This window comes from Lineus longissimus, chromosome 3 (genome assembly GCF_910592395.1).
Source record: "Lineus longissimus chromosome 3, tnLinLong1.2, whole genome shotgun sequence".
Lineage (NCBI taxonomy): Eukaryota > Metazoa > Nemertea > Pilidiophora > Heteronemertea > Lineidae > Lineus > Lineus longissimus.
Window position 1 is genome coordinate 22,401,497 of NC_088310.1, and position 22,912 is coordinate 22,424,408.

The window sequence follows — 22,912 nt, forward strand, 5'->3', positions numbered from 1 at the left end:
AGGACACGCTCGGGACTTCCAAGTGCTGTCCTTAATAGAGAGGTGTCCTGATTAGAGAGGTCAAATTGAAAGGAAAGTGCCATTTTGGGACCAAAACTACTGTCCTTAATATGGAGGTTGTCCTTGATAGAGAGGTGTCCGCTAAGGGAGGTTCCACTGTACTATCTCTCCTCCACCATTCGAAGGTGTTATAGACTAGAGACTAAAATCAGAGCTTCCTTGTATTTATCGTTCACCATAATATGGTGAACGATAAATACAGTAAACGACATATTATGTCGTTTACTGAGGCTGAAATAACTTCAACATGAGCCCGTTTATTCTAAAGTAACTGTCACTCCCGGGCTGTCACTGCACGTTATGGGAAGAGATTTATAATTGACGGGTCAGTCAAAGCCTGTCACAGAGCGAAGACAAAACATTTCTACACGTGTCACAATCTCTAAAGGCCTGGATGTCCGTACTAAATACCTGTCACTGCCTGTTAGATGCTGGAGACAGAATCATCATCATTGTGCCTGTGCAGTGATAAATGAAAAAGAGGCTAAAAAAGACGGCAAGGAGGAATAAAAATGGAATTTCAGTCCCGAGTCCATGATAGGTTGTGTGATTTTCAGCGACCAGTCCATAGGAGGTTGTAACTGGTTTAGAAGGGACTTCTGTCCTCAATCAACGAGAGGCTGTGACTGGTGTAGAAAAAAATTCTGTACACAGTCCCAAGTCCTTGAGAGGTGGGGATGGTGTGGAAGGAATTTCAGTCCCCAGCCCATGAAAGGTTGTGACTAGTGGTGTAGAAGGAACCTCAGTCCCCAGTCAATGATAGAGTGTGATGGTGTAGAAGGAACTTTTGTCCTCGGTCCATTATAGATTGTGATAGTACTATTGTGGGAGGAATTTTAGTCTCGAGTCCATGAGATGTGAAAAAACACAACCAAATCGATCATTCAGCTATGGTCCGAGATGTACGAGTCCAAAATGACGAAGGCAGCGCCCGTCCCTTTCATTCATACCAAAACAGTAACAAATATAGGAAAGGACTGGTCTTGGGTGGACTTCGAAATAAAGGGGGCGGCTTCTTGTTCAAGCAGACAACCGACGACATATGAACGTTATCGGGTAGGTAGCGTCCAGAGACTCGATGTCCAAGCAATAGAGACGTCTCTGAGAGGGCACGAACATTGGAATAACCTTGGAGTAACCAGGATTTAACCAAGCAGGATGTTGATGATATAGCCTGTATTGTACGCGCCAGTCACCGGTTGACCGCGCCCACTCAGGAGCCAATGAAGGAATTCCTCAATGACCGGCGGGTTAAGCCGTGCCATATACCTGGGGGTACTTTTCAGTGCCTATGGCAAGATTTGTGGGTAAATTGTTCGTCATCCTGGTCATAAGTTTCGCCATATTTCGCCATTTCTCATCAATCACATGATTTCTTTCAAAGAGTGCCTATGGCAAGATTTGTGGGTAAATTGTTCGTCATCCTGGTCATAAGTTTCGCCATTTCTCATCAATCACATGATTTCTTTCAAAGAGATTTCGTTATATTACAACTCTATAGACCTATTCAATGGTCCCACTAGATATAGAGGAAGTTGGCACGTAGATATACAGTCTTCCGGAAATCCCAACATGGGGCAACTGGGTGTCACAAAAGTGGGCGTACGGGTTACAATATCTTTCCATCTGATGAACCATTTCCTATGTGTCATTGTTTGAATTCCATGGACTTTGATTATTCCGTAGTAAAAGAACATTCTCTGTGTTGATAAAGGGCGACTATTATAACAATATGCACAGACAGAAGCTAGTTTAAATTGGTAATCTTTTTGGGGGTTGGATAGAGTTTGAATCAGCATTAGTCCTCACAGAAGCCTGACCCGTCCTCCCTTTAGCCGACTTGGGAAGTCCGCTTTCTCACCAGGCAGGAAGTCGACATGCGGATGGTCATGTCTGCCGATTTAGTTTGCCTTCGAGAAGATGATGAGGTGGTTGGACTTCCTCGTTCTCGCATGGACTGGCGGTAAGTTCAACTTACTTTAATGACGTAGTCTGTACATTGTCGTCGCTCTCCCGCCCAGCTCGTTATTTCAATATAAACCTAGCAACGGTGTTTTTCAAATGCTCAAATTCGTCTCAATCAGTTCAGTTTGAGTTCGGGATTGGTGGCTTTCTTCCAGTCGCGATCGAATGTTTCAGGATTTGACGACTTAAAGAGATTAAGGCTCCCGTTTATCAGTCTTCACGTCTCACTCTTTGAGGCTTCTGGCAGACGACAGTCCTGAATCTCTTTAAATAACTATCCCGGTCACCTGATATTTGTGACGACAATTTAAAGTTTGGAAACCCATTACACAAGAAAATTCCAAAAGAAATTTGTGCAATCTATCAGCTATCGGTAACGGGAATTTCATTTTGTGATTTTCCACCTTTCAGTCGCTCTGTGCGATCGGTCATGGGCGTGTCAGGGTGATCAACTCAGATGTGGTTCCACGTGTTATGACCCGTTCGAGTCGACTTGTTGCTCCAACAAACTCATCGACACCGGAAACGAGCTATGCTGTGATGGTAGGTCACTACTGGACGCTTTTTTAATGCCTTCCTACAATTCACGGCGCTACACCGCGAATGTTCAAACCCTGACAACGGACGCCAAGGAGACTCCCGCTCTGTGGCTAGATTTCCACATACATGATATTTGTTAGAAAATATCTTTACTGAGGCTCACTATAGCTGATTTGAAGTTGCACAATAATATAAAGTTATGTCAGTGCATGACACAGTTTCATCTGAGCTTTGCCCCATAAAAAACAAAACTGCCGGGTATATTTTCAATAAAAATACTCTTTATTCAAGCACCAAGTATACAACAAGTGACTAAGTAAGAATCGAATTACGCCATTTTACTTTTAACTTTTGGTCCTGTTCTCATGTGATCTCCCATGAAATGATTGCATTACATATACAGCAATGATGTTACTTCTCAATTCAATGTCCCTATAATACCATAATTCCCTGATAACTATAGACTTAATCAGGTAAGGATGCTGTTTTCAATGGTACTCAATGTCTTCCCCTAGTAGGGTTAAGAGCCTTGCTCAAGGGTGCAGAGACAAAACAGTGGTGATCCATCCAAAAATAGAACTCACAACCTCCTGACGAGTGCTTGCTTTATGACCTTCATGGTAGGCCCATTTCTAATAATATTTTTAACCTTCACACACATCAACATTCACATACGAATCATATTTCTGGGGGCTCTTTCCAAGAACAATTTTTAGCAGTGGGCAGCACCTTCCAAGTGTCTACAAGGACTGGCAGTGATGATTCATTTTCACATAACTGAGTGGACACAGTATTTTACCAATCCCTCTTTCTGACACATCGGCACCCACGTATCGTTTTGAAGGTTTAGCAGTAATGTCACACCATGACACTTCGAAGATAATTGGGAGCATGAGTTGTGTTGAATTACTTGGGAGACACTGTGCCAGGCAAGCATGGCAAATTAAATCACTAGACGTCACCTGAAAAAATAAGAAAAACAATGGGCTATTAAAGGCAGCGTGCAGTCACTTTTCTAACCTATCTCACTACCATAACTTATCTGAAAAGTTCATTCTAGAACACAAGATTAAAACAAAGGGTTGGTAGTATCGGTAGGGGTAGTACCTTCAGGCCACTGAAAGAGAGAAAGCAGTACTTCTTTCCCATAAATCTGAGCAGTCTAAATAAGTAGGTGTTCTGGTTCTCTTGAATTGACCCCCTTGGTTTTACTGGTGACCAATGACGTCCAAAAAAAAACGTGCAAGGGTTCAGAAGTGCCAAAACTGCAAATGCCTGTGTGCAATAACGACTGTAATTAATCTATAAACAAACTGGAAACCATAATTTCTGATCTTGGCCAGATGTGACAAAAATTTGGTAATATTCAAATTGATATTTTCGGAATTATTGATTAAAAGTATGTACTAGTTATCTTTTTTGTGTCACCTACATAATTTCAGGCAATGTAAGGGCCACCAACGGCAATGAAGATCTCCAGTGCTGTGGGGCAGAGCTCTACAACTGGAAAGAAAAGAAGTGTTGCTCCACGGATCATATCATCCCGATTGATTATAAATGCTGCAGAAATGGTAAGTAATTTGTTACGCTGGTGTCTTTTACTGACTGCACTATAACATTACTGACTGAACTATAGACAGACATTCTAATCCTGGGGTTGATCTTTTTTGGTTCTGGCTGAATTATTTCTGATCAGGGGGTCATTTGCATCTAAATATTGAATAATTTATAAAAGACTCAATGTGATAGAAGCCTGTTATAAGTGGTTCTTTCCCATATGCTAAAATTGTGCAAATGGACAAGGGAAAAAAGTCTGTTTGAGGAATACATTCTTTTAAAAAATACTCTTACAAATATCAATGCTTCGTGAATGACAAAATTTATAGGTGCAAAGGTTCTATTTGGATCTATCAGAACTATAAAGCACAAATTAGATGCTAATCTATACTTGGAATTATTAATGTCAACTGTTCTATTTTAGCACCCGGAGGATATATCAATATGACCAACATTTTTTGTTGCAACGGAAACCCCATTCTTTATGCTCCTGACGTGAATGCCTGCTGTGGGGCAACTGGCTACAACAGAAATACTGCCAAGTGTTGCAGAGGAGGCGGCAGGGGTTCTCTACTTGCAATGGATGATGCCTTAAACCATGGGTTCTGCTGTGCCACAAGAACCAGTGATTATGGTCCCATCATAGAATCAAATCCTTACAGTGACAAGACGCATATATGCTGTGGAGGTTTGTACCGCCAAGAATTTTACAAAGATACAGGAGTAAGAAAGATTAAAGAAATCAGTTTCATGCCATAACATAGGATGAAAACTCATCCAAATACTGTAGGTCACATCTTTACGATGATATTACGGTACTAGCGGTTGAGATATGTAGCAAAAAATTGACCACAATCTTAATGCGTTTAAAACCAAGAAATATGAGACCGATGACAAATCTTTCTGAACAGATCAATATGGACATTGAAATTCCTTAACCCCTATATTTTTCTAACATAGGTAAAATAGTACCATTTACCAAGCAATGTTGTGGAACAACAGTACCAACGAATAATCAACTGTGCTGTTCTCGGGTAGCAGTTGACAAGCGAGATCGTCATTCCAATGCATGCTGTTATGAACCTTCAACAAACATCTACCACACGTATAATAGTCAAAGTGAGGTAAGTTACATTTAGACTGCAATACAGAGACAGAGTTAAATGTCAGAGTGTGAACTATTAAGAAAGCCACGACTCTACAGGATTGGTCATTTACCACCCAACTACTACATGTACCAGTTCAATTTGCCCCTTCGGCTATTTACCTAAAAACTAAATTTTCGATAAGTAGCTAAATTTTTTTACTACTAAGAGCAACTCTCACTCCGCCTGTAGACTTTATGATTATGTCACCATCAAAGAGTGACAAGATACAAGTGAAAGTTATCCTAGTTTTGCTCAAGATGATTCCATATAGAAAGAGTGAAGTTCATTAAACCAAACAATTTTAAAATCACCATTACTTTCAGTTCTGTGACAGAGCAGGCAAGATACATTCTAACATAACACAACTCATTATCAGAAGATTACAAGAAGAAGTCCATGTCTGTGGACGACGGTCTTACAATACTGCCACTGAAATATGCTGTAGGGGAATGCTCCATCCAAGATTGGGAGCCACAACGCAATGCTGTGACCTGAGAGTTTATGATACAAGGTTTGATCTCTGTTGCAAGGGGAGGATCAAAAGAGGAAAGAGTCAAAAGAATTATATGTAAGTTTCAACCACTATTTTGGAATTGGAAGTGCAGACAGTGCAAAAACCTAAAAGACATTTTAGGCTATAATTAGCAATAAGCGTGGGGTGTGGGTTGCTGATATAATGTAGAACTTGTAATAAGCGAGCACCGTGGGAAATCAGAATAGGCCTAGGTTTTTATTTGTACATTTATACATTCCAACCTTCACAGGAGCAACCTCGATTTATTCATCCTGATAACATGGCCTGGAAATATCGGATCATACTATCAGCATGATTCATGTGGGGAAATCCAATGACACAATGTGAAATTTCCTTCTGGGTGTCGCTCGAAAACTTGACCTTTGGCCTGACAGGATCCTGCATTAAAACTATTCATGAAACCAAGGGTGAACCCAAACTTACAGAATCTGTCCATACCAAGATATCTCAAAAGGACAGTTGTACTAAATTATGAGGTTGAAGAACTTTTAAAAACAAGAATTTAAAAATGAAACACTTATTTTAAAGTCTCTGTCAAAAAAGTTTGCAATTCACAAATTTGTACCTTAAACTTCATAACTATCATATTTGGGGTGAAGGATATAGGAAATTTCCTTTTGAAAATTAAATCATTATGCATAGGGCTGAGTGAGTTGCATATTACTATGATGGGAAATCCCACACAGTTTCATCAGTACGGACATGCTGGATTTCCCAGTGTAAGCTAATGTTTTGACAACTCATCCACTCATACAGGTCATAAAGATATACATATCAAAAGCCTGACATATCCCATACACATATTCCACTAGCAACGTAAGGCCAGTATTATTCCAAACACCATGCTCGTGACAATGCGATTTAAAACACGTACCAAATACCTGTCCCATATTAATTCAAAGGATCATGCAGTGGAAAACCTTTTGGGGAAAACCTCTTGTTGGATGGCTTCCAGAAAATGCCCTCAAATTTAAAGTGCTGCCATCTGGGTCACCAAACAAAAAACATTTTTGGTGGCAGAAATACCATGATACAATTTTCATGGAGCATGACTAACCAAAAGGTAATGGGAAATACTACCGAAACAAATGAAATATCAGAGAGTTTAACGGTTCAAGTCAAACATATAATTCAATCAAACCCCATATGTCCTACACATTGTACGTCTTATATGCTTGTAAAATCATGTCGTTTTGTGTCTGTTTTACAGATGTTGTGGCCGCAAAGTTATAGCAAAATCTGACCAACGAAAATGCCCCAATCGAAGGCACAATGTGGATGATTGTGCTCGGCAGAGCTACGATAAGACACGACACCGTTGCTGTGATGGAATCCTAAGGCGGTACTATTCATCAAATCAGAAATGCTGCGGTTGGGACATTTTTGATTCAAGGAAGGAAAAATGTTGCCAAAGAAATTTTATAGTGCGAAAACACAAAATTTGCAAAAGGATACTACGGAGTAGATCTCATCGACAAAATTCATAGACATATTTCTTAAACAAAATAACCATTACAAAGCGAGCAAGGAACCAGGTTTTCAAACATTAATCATGTGGATGTCTGAATGGATGAGAGTAAACATGGACCACTGCAATGGCAGTCAGGTGGTCATTTTTTATTTTGGGATTGCGCCATCCTAAGAGATACCTGGCACAAAGATTTTAGCAAGCAGGGAATTATCCAATATATTACAAAGAGCTTTGGAAGTAAAAAAATTAATAAGTCACAGTAGATCAAGTCGTAGATTGGGCTACTCTTAGTAAAATTGGATGGGATATTTTTACAAGAATCTCTTACTCTTTGCTGTGTTCACTGAAATTGCCTCTTTCAAAATCAAAGACCCATCCTATTGGTATTGAAATATCAATATCCATGAAAATTCACATTTTGCTCAGGGCTCTACCAATAAAAACAGAGCGAGATTTGTTTTCGTAAGAAGACATAAATTTTTTGGGCACCTTTTTCGAGAGATTTTCTTTTGTAAGAAGAAACATACATTTTCTGGAATTATTTTCTACCCTAGCTCAAGAAGATAACATTTCTCAGGTTCTTTAGGAAGCACATTTAAAATTTTTTTGAGTGACATTGTTGCAGAGGCAATGCTTAAAAAGAACTATTACTGCAGATTATTGCCTGAAGGCAATATACAACACAAGAGTTAAAGAGTACATATCAGCATTTACATTTTTATAAATACTGCCACACATATTCTTGTAATAAATAATATTATTTATCAACAAAGTGTTCATCTCATTTTTGCAATAAGATCACATCTGGTGATGGTCCATCACTTTAGACTCTGCTAAAAACCACCTATATTGGGATATATCGCCTGATAGTATAAGCATACACAAGAAGATACCATTCTGCTCTTCTTGATTCCACATAAAGGTTTTTGAGAGCATTAAAATGTCCTTATCTTCATCCAGTACTTAAAATTTTAGGAGAACAAAAAACTAAAATTTTGGTCTGTGCGCAAAGTGATATCCATTCAAACTTACCAAATATATTTCTTGCGGTCATGCATGTCGTTCTTCTTTTCTGTGACTCTCTTGACCATAATATTCGGAGTAGAAACTTGATGAATGTAACTCTGGCCAGGTAAGCATCGTCTGCAAGGAAAACATCCCCTGTTTCAAGTACAGACTGTTTATACAAGTCGCACCTGACCATGAAATCTGCACGTCACCACCATTGACCCGTTCAGTGAGTTTCTCTCTAGGTTAGCTGATAATCATTCTTGTTGGACACCTAAGTCTCTAAGAAATTCTATACTTCTTGTCTTTTATCATTTACAAATATCAGTCAGAGTAATTATACTGGCTACATTAAATCGAAAATTTAACAAAATATTTACCTCAAATACTTTGAGCAAGTCATCTGGTGTAGTATCCCGAACAGTATCTGTCATTGCATAGCCCGATTTGATCAGATCTAAGCCACGACCAGGGAACCAGGTACTGAAATAAAGAGTTGTTTGAATGTCAACAGGATCTTCCATTGCAATAGCAGGCTCAATTCAGGCCTCGACATAAAATATTTGTAGCTGCCCTTCATAGGCTTATTAATTTCTTGCCATGGACCATTCACGTGGACTGATTCATGGCAGAACATTCCTGAGCTGTTTCAGAGAGGAGTTTGTTTTAAAAGTGTCCGCCAACTTAGCTGTTAGTTAGATAAAGGCAACAGCATGCAGATGCAGATATTATTTTAAAACCTACTTACTCGACATTAGGGATCAACCTGGCAGTTTTCTTCACTAACATCTCTTTTAGAAAAAACTGGAACAAGCCAAGATATTCTGCTGGAACCACTTGTTCAAACAGGTTCCACTTGGGGGTCATACGCAACAACACAAACGGTTCCTTTTTATATTTCTGCATAAAGTAGAAAAAAATTTTCCCATAGAAACTTGCAAGACTGACAAATTATTATGAATTCAATTATCTGTTATGACCTATGCTTTCTAAGATGAAAATTGCACTTTTTATATTACAAATACCGTTTTGTTTTTCTTTGAAATAATAATGTTTCCAGTGAGGGTTTAGATAACGATTCAAACTTGAGTCGTCATGCTCTTTAGCCATGCCCCTCTTTTTTATCACAAACCTTGAATTTTTCATCCTTATATGTTTTCATCAGAGGCATCGGATAGAGATACTCTGTTGGAACCTGTAAGGAAAACAAGCATTATGCCAATATTAAGACGAAGCAAGAAAATGTTTGGTCCTCATATTTGTGTTGAAGCAGTTTGCATCACATCAGATCTGGTGCACCAAAACATTCAATCAATGAATTTGCTTGAGATTACAAGCCACCCGAGAGGTTAAGAAGTTAAATGTTGAGTGTTCACCGTCGTTATTTCGTAAGGGCATGACAAAAGCCTGACTGTGAATACCAACGTAAGAAATTAATACCAGTGATCAGATGGGACATCTCCGTTTTAAAGATGACTGAAAGAGGAAAGTACCTTTAGTAAGCTTTCTGTGTCAAACAGGAGATGTTGCAGTACATTCTTGATTCGATAACAGGTCTTGGAAGGGAACGTTGGAGTCAAATTCTGAAATGGAAAGAATACTTTCGTATACAAATGGAAAAGATTGGTTAACCAAAGCATAGCATAGCACACTAAAATATGGCTTGCTGATGCACCATGAAGTGGATTGAGATATCTGGCAGACATGATTGATTATAGCTGGCATTGGCAATTTAAATGCCAATCAGATTCTTCGTGAGACTTATGCCTGGCGTTACAATATTTCCACTGTATTTGAAAGTTTGAGAGTTCATCAGTATTAACTCCAAGCTATTACTGACCATATGTTCCACACCAGAAACTATTGTTATGAACTGCACCCGGCCCTGGCTGTAGATGGAATCTTTATTCCTAACGAGCTGATGTTGCAGTGTACGGCTGAACTTCTTCTCATAGAGCCAGTGCCCTGCAGGATGGCAGATAATCTTCAGAGGAGGGTCTGGAGAAGAGGAAGTGAGAAGGTACACAATTTTGGTTTGAAAGGTAATCAATTTTTGAGCCAGCACTCTTCTCGTCTCTTTAACTCTACCTACCTCTTCTTTCATCAAGATAAGATGATTGTCAACAACGAGAAGAGGTTTGCTTGTATCATATCAAGAAACAAGACTACACGGTATTCTTTAAAAAAATACTACCGAATAGTCTTTGAATGTATTTATTCTTGCTCATGGCAGTACATGATACAAAAATCTGCTACTTTTTAAGAGAAAGATGAAAGAGAATTAAAAAGAGCCTCACCATCTAGGAAAGACTTAGCAGAAAAATCTGGCATGAGTTGGAGAAGTTCATAATATTTGTCTCCAATAAATGGATGTGAGAAGAAATGTTTATTGATGTAAGTTAATCTTCCTGGAAATGCTTCCATGATATCCTGAAATTCAACAAAACAGTCTCAGTTATTGGTATCATACTGCTGGGCTATTACATAGAAATAGCAGGGTAACATTTCATCACAAAAGAAATGTGGCACTGCTTAAGATTTCTTCTTAAGCACTCATGGTAGCAAAAGTATGTAATAGTGGTGTTAAACCAAATTAACAGAGCAAATCGGGAGTTCATCGATGAAAGGACATGCAGGGGTGTGTACTATTTTGCACAATCCTATTTTTAGAAAAGATCCCGCCCCATTTATGAGTAATTCGTAAATCGAGCTCTGGTCGACACAAAATTGACGTGAGGGGCACAGTCGATTCTGCAAGTTTGGCGGGGGAGACTCCCCAAATTGCCAACAACTTACAAAATTGGATCATAGCCCGACTGGTGTATGTCTTACACCACCCTTTCGACTCAGGCTTTGAATTTGTTTTAACTAAAATTCAATGTACCTCCAATTCAGGATTGAAGACATCTTGGCGTTCTATGGCAATCAATCGAGGCAGACCAGCTTCAAGTAATGCCCTGGTGACAACCCCTGGGCCTAAATACAAGATGAGAGAAAAGAAAATTTCTGCGAATATTCTTATTGACGAGTAAAAAAGGCTCTCATGGCAGGTGACTCTTTTATCGTTGTTGTTATTGCAGATTCTTGTCCAATCACTTAGCAGGTTGATGAATTTACTGCCCTCAGGAAACCATGTCAACACATCCAAGAAATTACTAATAGTAATAAGCGATTGCAGCAGAACAATACCATCACCCAACAGTGCAACACCATGTACACTGCAAACAAATACCTGGATTGACTTCCACCCATGCTGCCTTTTCATTAGATAGATTTCTTCCTCCAAGTTTTTCAACAATCAACCCTGGAAGAGAAAAAAGATAGTACAAGGTTCATGATACTGAATTATTTACAAAAGTCATTACTGTACGAGTAGATCACAATACTTAGGATTTGGAACAATAAAGCTACGTATAACAGCGAGAAGTCAAACATTATATTTCCGTAAATTTTGATATAATTAATAATTTTTCACAGAACATGACTTTAGTTGATACTTAACTACTGTAGTGATCTAGCTTAGAGTAAAATATACGGCTGGATATATCCTAGGGCAGCAGCAGCAGCAGAATAAGTGCAAACATTACACAAAGGCATGTGATTGTGAACTTCTACTTAGCAATATTGCAAGTGGGTCACTTTTACCTGCAAGTTCATGATCCAGAATATAAACACTTGGTCGAATCTTGGTGTCGGTCAGCACAGGATATTTATTGAGCCATTGTTCAGTGGAATTCCAGTGTTCCTTTGTAGAAAACTGCTGGTGAACATTCCATTTAGATAAATGCTGTATGATGAAACTCTGGTCAACACAATTTTTCCTCCATTTCAAGTGTTGCTGAAGCCAATTTGTTTGAGCATATCTGACGCCAGGCAGTATTCTTTGCATCATCTGGTCTGTAAAGTATACAGTACATTTCAATGACAATGTATCATCTTTTCCAAATATCATAGATGTTTGAAAACAGTTGTTCAAGCTGTTCTTTGAGTAAGTTTCTCTTTAAACTGTTACTTTTAAGTCAATTATGTTAACTCCAATTGTCCATGAAAACATAAAGGGGGTTCGGCGGTGAGCCGAAACAATAGGCCTAAACCAAAAAGCCATTCATCCGACAACAAAAAGCGTCCGGAAATAGGAATAGTTGGAAATAATTTTTCTGTTCCGACTGTTTTCTTGCATGACACACCCAAGAGAGACTGACAGTCTATTCCACATATGAAGCCACACTATCTAAACACTCTTCTAACTGAAAATACTATACACATTTGTAATACATCACCTTTTTTCAAAGCCTTATTTGTAAATTCCGGAAAGATCTGCCATTTTGCGAATTGCAGTTGTTTCGCTCCATAACCTTTTCGCCCCCAGTCGTTTCGCTCCAAATTGAAATAGTTTCGCTCAAAATCGTAGTCGACGAAGGTTTTGCGCCTGGTAAATTGGGAAAATGAAAGGAAAGTTCTGGGGCTGGTCACTTGTCATCTTGTCAGCTGCCTTGCCATTAAAATGTAGAATGATCGGCCCGAGTCTTGGGCTAGGTACCATTAGGCCTAGAAGGTTCTAGAAAACTTCATTGTTGGTTTAAGGCTTGAAGTTCAGTAAAGTTGTGAGAACCACCTTTTTAACTCCTTCGTCAATTAGAAATATTGAGAGGCGGGAGTAACCCTATAGGCCTATAACTAGGCCTACTGCTGCCAGCCCCGATCCTTGACTTATGCCTATCCTAATTGCGTAATTTTATAAGGTTTAACGGACAATGATGACACAGTGATGAGACCTTAGCTGAAGTCAAAAAAGCCAAGGGTATAGGCCTACTGTGTGTGCGTTATTGCGTCGTATTTTAAAAAACATCATCACCATCATTCAGGAATTTGACCTCTGCCGGAAAATGAAGCGACAAATCCCAAAACGAGGCCCTACCACAGAATTGGCCCGCTGGGGAACGATTATGATCAGCCAACAAGCGTTAGGCTATATGAAACCATGGACCTCCATGATGAAACATGCAGCCTCGCGCCCGAGTAACTATGTGGGGCGCCCGTGTTATAAAAAATAATTTCATGGTCTTTCCCAGCCACCGTAAACTTCCGATAGTCAACAACAAATACATTTTATATACATTATATAGGCCTATACATGTATATAGAAATAAGACTTCCCAATGACTTACTTGCCCTGCGCCAAAGAGATCGAGTTGATCGGATCAGTTGAATGATTCAACGTAAACTTCCCGTTCTTTGTCGTATAACCTCACATCTCAAAAATATTATATCTATTGTAAGTAAGCAATTTGGTACCCCGGGCTTTCTCCATTAACCTCAGTCCCAAGGAGTGAAACGACTACGATTTGGAGCGAAACGACTGAGGGCGAAAAGGTCATGGAGCGAAACGACCGGCTACCCAATTTTGTACTGTGGACAGGTGTCACTACTGTCTCTGGTTCCTTCTTTTCGTTCGTTATTACTTGCAAAATATAGGATGATTTATACCTAGTGACATATTTTCAAGTGTTTACAAATTTACTGCTAATATAGACGTCACTTAAAACTCTGAAGTAGTTGATTTTAAAAACAATAAATCACGGAACCATTTTCACTGCCGTACAATTTCTCGATTTCAGTAACAGTAGTCTCCACTTATCAATTTTCTTATAAATTCCGTCGCAAAAAGAACTGTTTTCACCACTTTGTGGTGATATTTATTCTTCTGTAGGATCATATTCGTGAAATTCAGGGATTCAACATGCCGAAAGAGGAAAATTCCACAAATTATGCTGCAGGGGGCGGCAAAGGTGGGGCTGGAATGGACAAGGGGAAAAACAAGTCATCCAAAGCCAGCAAGAAATGGGTCAGGCTTGCAACTGTACTGGCATACGTCCTGTCAGTGTCTTTGGCTGCCATAGTCTTGGCCGTATACTACAGTTTGTTGTGGAAGCCTGTTCTTCAAACCATGAAAACTGGCGATGAAGGTACTTCAACTAAAATGCCAACAGTTTCTGTTGCGGCAGATGTTTACAACACCACGATGGCACCTAACACAGCAACTACCACCACTCCTCCTGCTTCTGGCTAGCATCGCTTACTAACTTTCCAGTTCTGTACTGACATAATATCCTTTGGGTAAGTCATGCTTGATAGCTTGCAAAAGAGGGATTGTCTGCATATCTTCCTTGGTGGCCATTGTGCAGGCGGCAAATCTTTTTCGTACCATACTTCTCCCTTAATACCCTTTTCCATAGTGCGCTATGATGAGTGCGGAACGATATAACTTGTAAATTATATTTTTGAATATCGGTATGTATTTACCGCCCGTGAACATGACAAGACTAACTTATGAAATGTTGTGAAAAATCTTACTAATCTAACACTGCTATACGGAAGATGATATTGTCTGTTATCTTGGACTTTGAAGTGAAAGTCAGCTTTTATACAGTAGATGAAGAAATATTGTATTATCACTAAATTTTGAAGAAAAATTACGGGCAGAAAATAAAAAAAGTGGCCATTGTTGGATTCGAAAGCGGTGACGGTACCGTAAAGAGCGATCTTGATCGTTAAGTGTAGAAGTCGCCGAAGTGCAACTAAGCAAACAGAATTCCAAGCACTCATAGCCCATGAGGACCCCGACCTAGTCATGGCCTCAGAAACTCACCTCAGCGCAGACTTCAAACAAGGTACAGGCCTACCTCCCGGGTACGACTCCTACCGAACAGATGACAGAGAAGGTAGAGGTGGAACCCTTTTGGCCTACAATACAAAGAAGACATGCTCCTAACTCCACTGGAAAATGTTAAGTGTAAGGTCAACTGGGGGAAGCTATGTAGAAAAGGAAGCAACCCAATGTTTTTTGGATCCTTTTACAGGAATCCATCAAACCCGAACCCAGTCAGCATGATAGAGGAACTTGACAACCACCTGTCACAACTAACATCAACAAATACCCTACCCCAGATCTTTCTAGGCTCAGACCTAAACTTTCCATCAATAGACTGGGACAACAACTCGGTTAAACCAAACCCACAGTATGGCATGAAACTCAACTCTGCCTTCGTTGAGGTGATGACAAAACATGAACTAACACAACATGTACAGGAACCAAACAGGAAAGAGAACACACTAGACGTATTCTTCTCCACCTACCCAGACACTGTGACCGAGACAAGAATAATCCCAGGGATGAGTGACCATGAAGCCGTCATGATGAATGTTCATCCATAGGAACAAAAGAAAGCCAAAAAGAATCTACAACTACAGCAAAGGGGACATGGGAAAGTTTGGGAATGACATCACTAACATCACATTGTCAATGCCCGGTTCATGATATTCCACCAAGCAACACATGACTAGCATGATCAAGCAGCTATTGATCTCCCAACACCGTCCCAAGCCACAAGAACATTAACGCGATACAGTCAATAGAACGCCCTACGATTTTTAACATCCTCCAGTGCATTTGAAACCACTACAATTTTAGCTTCATTTCTCTCACAATCGTAGAGTGGAATCCACTGCCCAGAAACATCAGCAGCGCAGAGAACCTAAGGGCCTTCAACGTCGCCCTAGAAGCCTCAATCTTCTAAACCGCCAAGACCAATTTCATCCTATTCCTACACCGACGTTCTTTTAAGTTGACAATTTGGAACCAAGCTTTTATCCTGCACCAGCACCGGAGGTTACCTAGGTTCTTTTGCAGAATTGCGTCACCTGGGAGAACAGATTCAGATTCAGATTCAGAGACGGGGTCTGAGACCTAGATATATCCACTAGGCCACGGCAACCTTTCTGACGGAGACAGGCCTAAACACGCTCTTATGTGTGGACGTTTCCATTGAACAGTGCCTGGCTTTGGTGTAATAAACAGGTGTTGTTCTCTCGTTTCAGGGTAAACTGAAGATGACGAGATTTCACTGAATTTGATACTCATTCTGACTATTTGAAGCTGAACTAAAAGACTCATCATCCATTTCAATTTGCCCAAAATACTTTCTTCGGATTAAATGCTGGAATACAAACTTTTCATCCATTTCTTCTGGAATAGAGAGATCAAGATATTTTTCAAGCAAAGTAGAATTTATACTATTACCACATGAAATACGCTACAGTCTTTCCTGCATTGTCCTGCCGATAAAGATTGAGATGGAGTCTCATGGTCTGTGAAAATAGAAGACTTCTGAACTGATATCTGATAATCAAGGGCCATCATCACAAGTTGACGAAGTGCAAGACATTACAACTGGTATAGGTACAATGTACATTTAAATCATGATGTACAAGACTCTTTTACATCTATATAGTGTATGGTAATTTTCCACCTCAGTGTTTTCAAACTGAAATGTTGTACACATTGCACATTTTGTAAAGCTCACCTTGTGACTATGAGTATGAAGTTGCTCTTTTTTTTATTTATTGGCATTCAGAAATAACAGGTTGAGCCTGCTAACAATGGAGCATTTGAAAACAAGAAGTATTCTTGTTGGTGATATCAGTAGTACTACTCATTTAGCAAAATTTAACTCCGGTTTCAGTGGTTCCAACGAGACATAATGATAGGGCAATATGTTTGTAAATTTGTAAAGAAATGCACTTTGTATAAAATCCAGCACCCCTCTTGTAAATTCTTATGTTATTGTACTATGCCTATGGTATATTTGGGAAACGTTGGACTCTAGATCTGATACCTGATGTACAGTGCCATTTTGTTTCCCTCCTGAAATGTTTTCTGTAGGTACATGTGACATTGCAAAATATGCTCTGAACGGGATGAAATCACAGTAAAAACCAAAATATGCCCAACTTTTAAGAAAAGCAGGGTCTCTCCCAAATAAGAGGCCTGGAGTCTTGTAACGACAAAAAGAGGTGTGACGTGGTCGCCACCTGACATTTTATTCTGATAAGTTGGCTCTCGTTTGCTACATTTACAACATACAGTCTTTTAAACCATTTTTACATCAATTATTTTAAAGCCCAACCCGACCCTTTCCTATTAGTGTACTCTAACTATTGACGGACTGTTGACATATGAATAGAAATACTTCACGGAAGTCTATCTTATTGTTAAGGTCACTGATGATCTGGTTGTATCCTAAGGACCCACAAACTGTCTCCATGGCAACCAATCTGAAGTGTTATTGTCCAGAACCGATAAGCCTGTTTCCATGGTTACTGATGAGGTACAGTGAGGGGCGTGGCTCAGCAGTTAGTTGAATAAGACAACATACACGTATTGATTGTGGGGATTCTTGGAACGATGAATGCAATTCATTGTTAATCAACAAGTTTGCCTGTGACATAGAACGAAGCTGTAGCCTGTGCAAAACAATTTGTTTTCCAAAGATGTCATCAAAAATTGATTAAGGATAACCCCATGAATCAAAGTCCCCAAACTCCATATTTAACCCTTATCAATTGGTGTTTTTTAATAAATAGCTTGTTATCTCCGCGGAGATTCTCCTGGGTGATGTCGAAATTTTGTTTGAATTGCTGTTTGAAGACCGAGAAGTTGTTGAAGGCTCCGAGATGCCCAGTAAAGGGTTTTCGTCAGTGTGCACATGTATGATGTACATTTTTTACACCACTCTATCCTGCATGTACATGTTTATGGTAGCCTACAGTTAATTGGGTGATGATGTTCTGTTATTAGGCACCGCATCAATGCTGATCAAATCAATAATGAGGTGGACGTATTAATTTGATGAGAAAGGGATGGGGTTATTACTCTGGATGATCATGACGAATAATTACTTGTGGCTCCAGCTTGGTTCACCAATATTTCATGCATGGTGAACATATACCTGTAGGTCGTCTGAGTGAATACAATAGCAACTTTCATTCACTGACAGATTTTAAAAGTGTCCTTGTATCGGAAGCAGAGAGGAAATAGGTCATGCACATTGATCTGATCCTTATGTAGATCTGGCAACCCCAGAGGAACATGTACATGTATGGCGACATCATCCTTCGACGTCTGTTAATAGCCATTATAAACCTCTGGACTGCTCTTCATAAAGTTAATTGTACCTTTATAATTTTAATCCAACTGGTTTCATTTTAGTGCTTCGACCCCCCCCCCACGCCAATTATTGGTCTGTACATTAATAATTCAAGTCAGGTAAGTGTCTTACTTAAGAACACAGATTGGTGTCCTTCCGAGGGCCAAACCTCCTGATGATACAACGCATGGGTCTGGGGTCTGGCACTTAAATTACTACGCATGTATGCCAATGATCACCCTCCGAGTTACAAGAGTACAATACGGCATTATTTTCATTAAACCTAATATTATGACCAAATAAGGTTTAGCAGTGATCAGTCCAATTGATGAAAGTGTTGAACGTGTACATGAATTGTACATTACATGTTGACGCATTGATTTCTAATTTTATGTATCATTGATTTCCCACCTGCTTTGTCACTAAAACAGGGCTATTTTTCCTATTTTTGTCATGGGGGTGTGGCATGTGGTGTGTCACTACAGCAAGGTTATGTTAAATTGCCTGACATTCTGTAGAAAAGATCCGCAATTTTTAATGATGCCTGAAACAAAGTAGAGCTTGAATGTTGCCATCTGAAGGCTTGAGATGTCATTTAGATTCAAATGGCTGGGCAGCTTGCTTTTCAACCATCCTATCTAACCTGTAGTGTACAGTCCTGGAACCCGTAGACCTACTCTAGCTATACACACCCTTCTGGATAATTTTCCGCTACGTTTCAATGGGGTACGTCTATGTAGTGAGAAAAAATTGTGCAAAACGTAGTGAAAAATATTCTAGGAGAACCAAAGAACATTACAAATTTTTGGGTTTCCAATGCCCTTTCTGAAGATTCCTAAAAATGGTGACAATAAATGTACCGTATTTTTGAAAACAGTTCACAATGTATAGTTTCTCCTTCGTAATCTAAAAACATTCTCTTAATTACTTTTTCTACGACTGTTCTTTTTCCATATTGTTTTAAATATCGCATCGACTCACCTTATCTTTTGTAAATTCTTTGCAAGCAATAGCTTCATGGTGTACATAAGCTGCTGTTTCATACAATGTACCTCACATGTACATGTCTACTAGAGACAAATGCACTTGTAAATAGATGGAATAAAACTAATTGTACATTGTATGCGATACGACTGTCAGTATTACTGTCCATCAGTCATATTTTTGCGCGATAATGATATTATTGGGGCTCGTAATTTTCCAGTTCAACTCTGTGTTTTGTGTACTGTTAGCGTTCTCACAATCAATGATTTATGAAACATTTTTTTGCTAGAAATATCTTGTATACATGTAGGTGTTCACATGCTACTCAATTATCTACTCAATTATCTCAATTATCTCTTATCGATACTTGGTATTATCAAGATGTTTCTTGGTATCATCAGGTTGCTTTATGTGCCATTCAAGCTTCTTTTTGAGTTTGCTGAGCACTTGTTTTTTTCCCCAGCATATTTTAACTTAAAAGAATCTCAGACCAACTCTCAAGCTTGTGGTTTTAACTTCAGCAGGACTCCCTTGGAATGCTGAAAACTGCATGGTTTTCACAGGTGTTGGATTAATTTTGATGTTAGTTATTGGCCTGGCAATTGTAACTGACCACAAAGCCTGTCAAACGCGGAAAGCATATCCGCTGTGTGGAATTTGTCCCGACTGTGAAGCAAGGCAGAGTATAATGGCGGAAGGAATCTTTTAGTGTTGATTTAAAGAAAATCACCAACAAAACAAAGTTTCTATAAATCTAATTTTCAGTTTGGTTCAATAAAAAACAAATGAAAGTGGTTGTGCGACCAACAGGGAACTCCACCCTATGATGATTGCATTGATAAAAACATCAATTATAAATGATATGAACTAAGGTGAAATCCATAGATTTTGCTGGGATTAATGTCAATATATTGAGCACTGTATTGCTGCCAGGCATACACAAGTAATATTTGAAATGATTATATTGTGTTCTTTCTTGTCTGGGTGGTTTGCTAGCTACTGTCGGGTCAATACGGCGGCCATGTACAGTTACAAGATTCACAATAATTTTCAGGTTTCTGGAAACCAGTGTTCTTTAGTGTCGTGCTAACGGTGGTGTCCACTGAAGATGCCGACGGTTCCATCGTACTTGTATTCTTTAAAAACCATGTGTCAATTAGGACTTCATTGGAACATATTTCAAAAAAATTTGTATAACGCATGCATGAATTAGTCCAATGGAGGTCTTTTTCATGTGCATATGTATAACCAGATACACTGACGAAACCTTGAAAGTTTTTCTTACTTGTGCTAGGATATGTGCCACAAAAGAAAAAGAAAGTGAAATGTATAAATATAGATTGTGGAATGTTTGTTGCCTTGTTTTGCGGTGAAGAACCTTCTATGGGGCCCCAGGGCTTAGCCATGGCAACATTTTGCCTGCAACGTGCATTTAAATATATGTGGTTGCTGTGACAACTTTCATTTCTTATTTAAAGATTTTTAAATTTTACCGGTATGTTGTGTTTTTATTGTTAGATGTATGTGTTTTTCTAGTTATTTTCACCATTGCATGTCATTTTTGATTTTAGCTCCTTAATACATGTATTCTGGTGGGCTTTGGCAATATCAATGGAGCTGTTCAACGGTTGGATATATTTGAAAAAGTAGTTTTTTGGCTCACCGTAAGGGGAGTCTATACGATAGCGCTGTGTCCGTCGTCGTCGTCGTCGTCGTCGTCGTCGTCGTCGTCGTCGTATCCTAACAGTGGCATGTTTCTTAACTGCTAGGGCTATGAACTTGAAACTTTGTACACAGAATGCCCTAGGTCAGCTGACCTCTGACACTGATTTTCGGTCCGATCTGATTCTCTGTTTGGCCACCAGGGGGCCAAATGTCGATATCTAAAAAGTGTGATATCTCGCTTATTAGTGACTTGTTTTCGATAAAACTTTTGTTGTAGGTACTCATAGCAAATATACATTTTATATTATACGGGTTTTTAATTTGACCTTGTTTTCAAGGTCACAGAGGTCATATGGCGTAAATTGGCCATTAGAGTGTAAACTATGGCACGTTTCTTAACCACTAAAGCTATGAACTTGAAACTTGGTACATATAACCCCCTATATCACATAGCCTCTGGTGCTGAATTTTGGTTCGATCTGATTCCTAACTTTGCCACCAGGGGGCCAAAAGTGGAAATCTAAAAAGTGTGATATCTCGCTTATAAGTGACTTGTTTTCGATAAAACTTTTGTTGTAGGTACTCATAGCAAATATACATTTTATATTATACGGGTTTTCAATTTGACCTACTTTTCAAGGTCACAGAGGTCATATGGCGTAAATTGGCCATTAGAGTGTAAACTATGGCACGTTTCTTAACCACTAAAGCTATGAACTTGAAACTTGGTACATATAACCCCCTATATCACATAGCCTCTGGCGCTGAATTTTGGTTCGATCTGATTCCTAACTTTGCCACCAGGGGGCCAAAAGTGGAAATCTAAAAAGTGTGATATCTCGCTTATAAGTGACTTGTTTTCGATAAAATTCTTATGGTAGGTACTGTTTGGAAGAATACATCACATATTTTACGGGTTTTCAATTTGACCTACTTTTCAAGGTCACAGAAGTCATATGGCGTAAATTGGCTGTTAGAGTGTAAACTATGGCACGTTTCTTAACCAGTAAAGCTATGAACTTGAAACTTGGTGCATATAACCCCCTACATCAGATAACGTCTGATGTCGAATTTTGGCCTGATCTGATTCTTTATTCGGCCACCAGGGGGCCATAACGGAAAAAGGAAGAAGTGCAATATCTTGCCTATTTGAGTGAATTGTTTTCGATAAAATTTTATGGCAGGGACTCCTAGCAAGGATACATCACATTTCCTATGATTTTTGGATTTGACCTCCTTTTCTAGGTCACAGAGGTCAAATGGCGTAAATTGACCGTTCGAGTGTAACTATGGCACGTTTCTTAACTGCTAAAGCTATGAACTTGAAAGTTGGTACATGTAACCCCCTACATCAGATAATCTCTGACACCGAATTTTGGCCTGATCTGATTCTTGATTTGGCCACCAGGGGGTCAAAACTGAAAAAGTAGGACGTGCAATATCTCGCTTATTAATGACTTTTTTTCGATGAATTTTTTATTGCAGGGACTCTTAGCAATCACACGATATTGATCTTGTTGATGTCATAGACAATTATTGGTTGGATCACTGCCCTGTCTTATTACTTGACATCAATACACATCTAAAAAAAGTCTTCATGCCTGATTGTGTTCACCATATTCACCTCTAAACTAAGCATGATCCTGCCTACTAAAAGATGTATACGGTGAGCACAATGGCCCCTGGCCGTTTCATTTATTGATTGAATAATTGTGTTTTGTGACATTAGTCAAATTAAGGTTCACACCTTATCCTATTCAGTCCAAGGTTCAGATGAGAAAAATTGACTCCTTCGGCAATTTCTTTCAACATACTTAATGAACTATATCTACATATAGTTGGTGAATACTTCATTGGCAGCTGAAGAACCCTTTTTAAAAACTTTCCATGAATATGTTTAATGGAGTTTAAGGCTGTGAACGACTTGCACAAATGTGTTTTTAAAATCAATTTTATTTAATGCAGCTTGAAATATTGTGATTGCCTTACTGTA

General features: G+C 39.1%; 2 protein-coding genes and 1 long non-coding RNA gene across 3 annotated transcripts; 2 read left to right on the top strand and 1 right to left on the bottom strand.

Annotated features, from left to right (window-relative positions):
* Positions 1-1,657: 1,657 nt before the first annotated feature.
* Positions 1,658-8,111, top strand: LOC135484245 (galaxin-like). Its single transcript, XM_064765552.1, has 7 exons — positions 1,658-2,023; positions 2,437-2,568; positions 4,008-4,136; positions 4,547-4,810; positions 5,083-5,246; positions 5,594-5,838; positions 7,016-8,111. Exons 1-7 carry the CDS (start codon positions 1,981-1,983, stop codon positions 7,290-7,292), a joined length of 1,254 nt encoding a protein of 417 aa, XP_064621622.1. The 5' UTR covers positions 1,658-1,980; the 3' UTR covers positions 7,293-8,111.
* LOC135484246 (dimethyladenosine transferase 2, mitochondrial-like) lies at positions 2,833-12,704 on the bottom strand. The gene is made up of 12 exons (XM_064765553.1): positions 12,565-12,704; positions 11,930-12,181; positions 11,517-11,588; positions 11,169-11,260; positions 10,582-10,714; positions 10,125-10,282; positions 9,778-9,867; positions 9,417-9,479; positions 9,033-9,184; positions 8,665-8,767; positions 8,309-8,419; positions 2,833-3,527 (listed from the first exon to the last, which is right to left on the bottom strand). Exons 2-11 carry the CDS (start codon positions 12,174-12,176, stop codon positions 8,327-8,329), a joined length of 1,203 nt encoding a protein of 400 aa, XP_064621623.1. The 5' UTR covers positions 12,177-12,181; positions 12,565-12,704; the 3' UTR covers positions 2,833-3,527; positions 8,309-8,326.
* Positions 12,705-13,724: 1,020 nt separating this feature from the next.
* On the top strand, positions 13,725-20,665 carry LOC135484247 (uncharacterized). The gene is made up of 2 exons (XR_010446438.1): positions 13,725-14,401; positions 16,163-20,665. It is a non-coding gene; the product is annotated as an uncharacterized LOC135484247 (long non-coding RNA).
* Positions 20,666-22,912: the final 2,247 nt, after the last annotated feature.

Excerpts from the sequence above, each read along its gene's own strand:
- LOC135484245 (XM_064765552.1), top strand. The coding sequence starts at position 1,981 with ATGATGAGGTGGTTGGACTTCCTCGTTCTCGCATGGACTGGCG. Across the intron at positions 2,024-2,436 it reads CGTTCTCGCATGGACTGGCG|TCGCTCTGTGCGATCGGTCA; the intron begins GTAAGTTCAACT and ends TCCACCTTTCAG. Across the intron at positions 5,247-5,593 it reads CGTATAATAGTCAAAGTGAG|TTCTGTGACAGAGCAGGCAA; the intron begins GTAAGTTACATT and ends CATTACTTTCAG.
- LOC135484246 (XM_064765553.1), bottom strand. The coding sequence starts at position 12,176 with ATGATGCAAAGAATACTGCCTGGCGTCAGATATGCTCAAACAAATTGG. Across the intron at positions 10,715-11,168 it reads TCTTCAATCCTGAATTGGAG|GATATCATGGAAGCATTTCC; the intron begins GTACATTGAATT and ends GTTGAATTTCAG. Across the intron at positions 8,420-8,664 it reads ACTTGCTCAAAGTATTTGAG|ACGATGCTTACCTGGCCAGA; the intron begins GTAAATATTTTG and ends TTTTCCTTGCAG.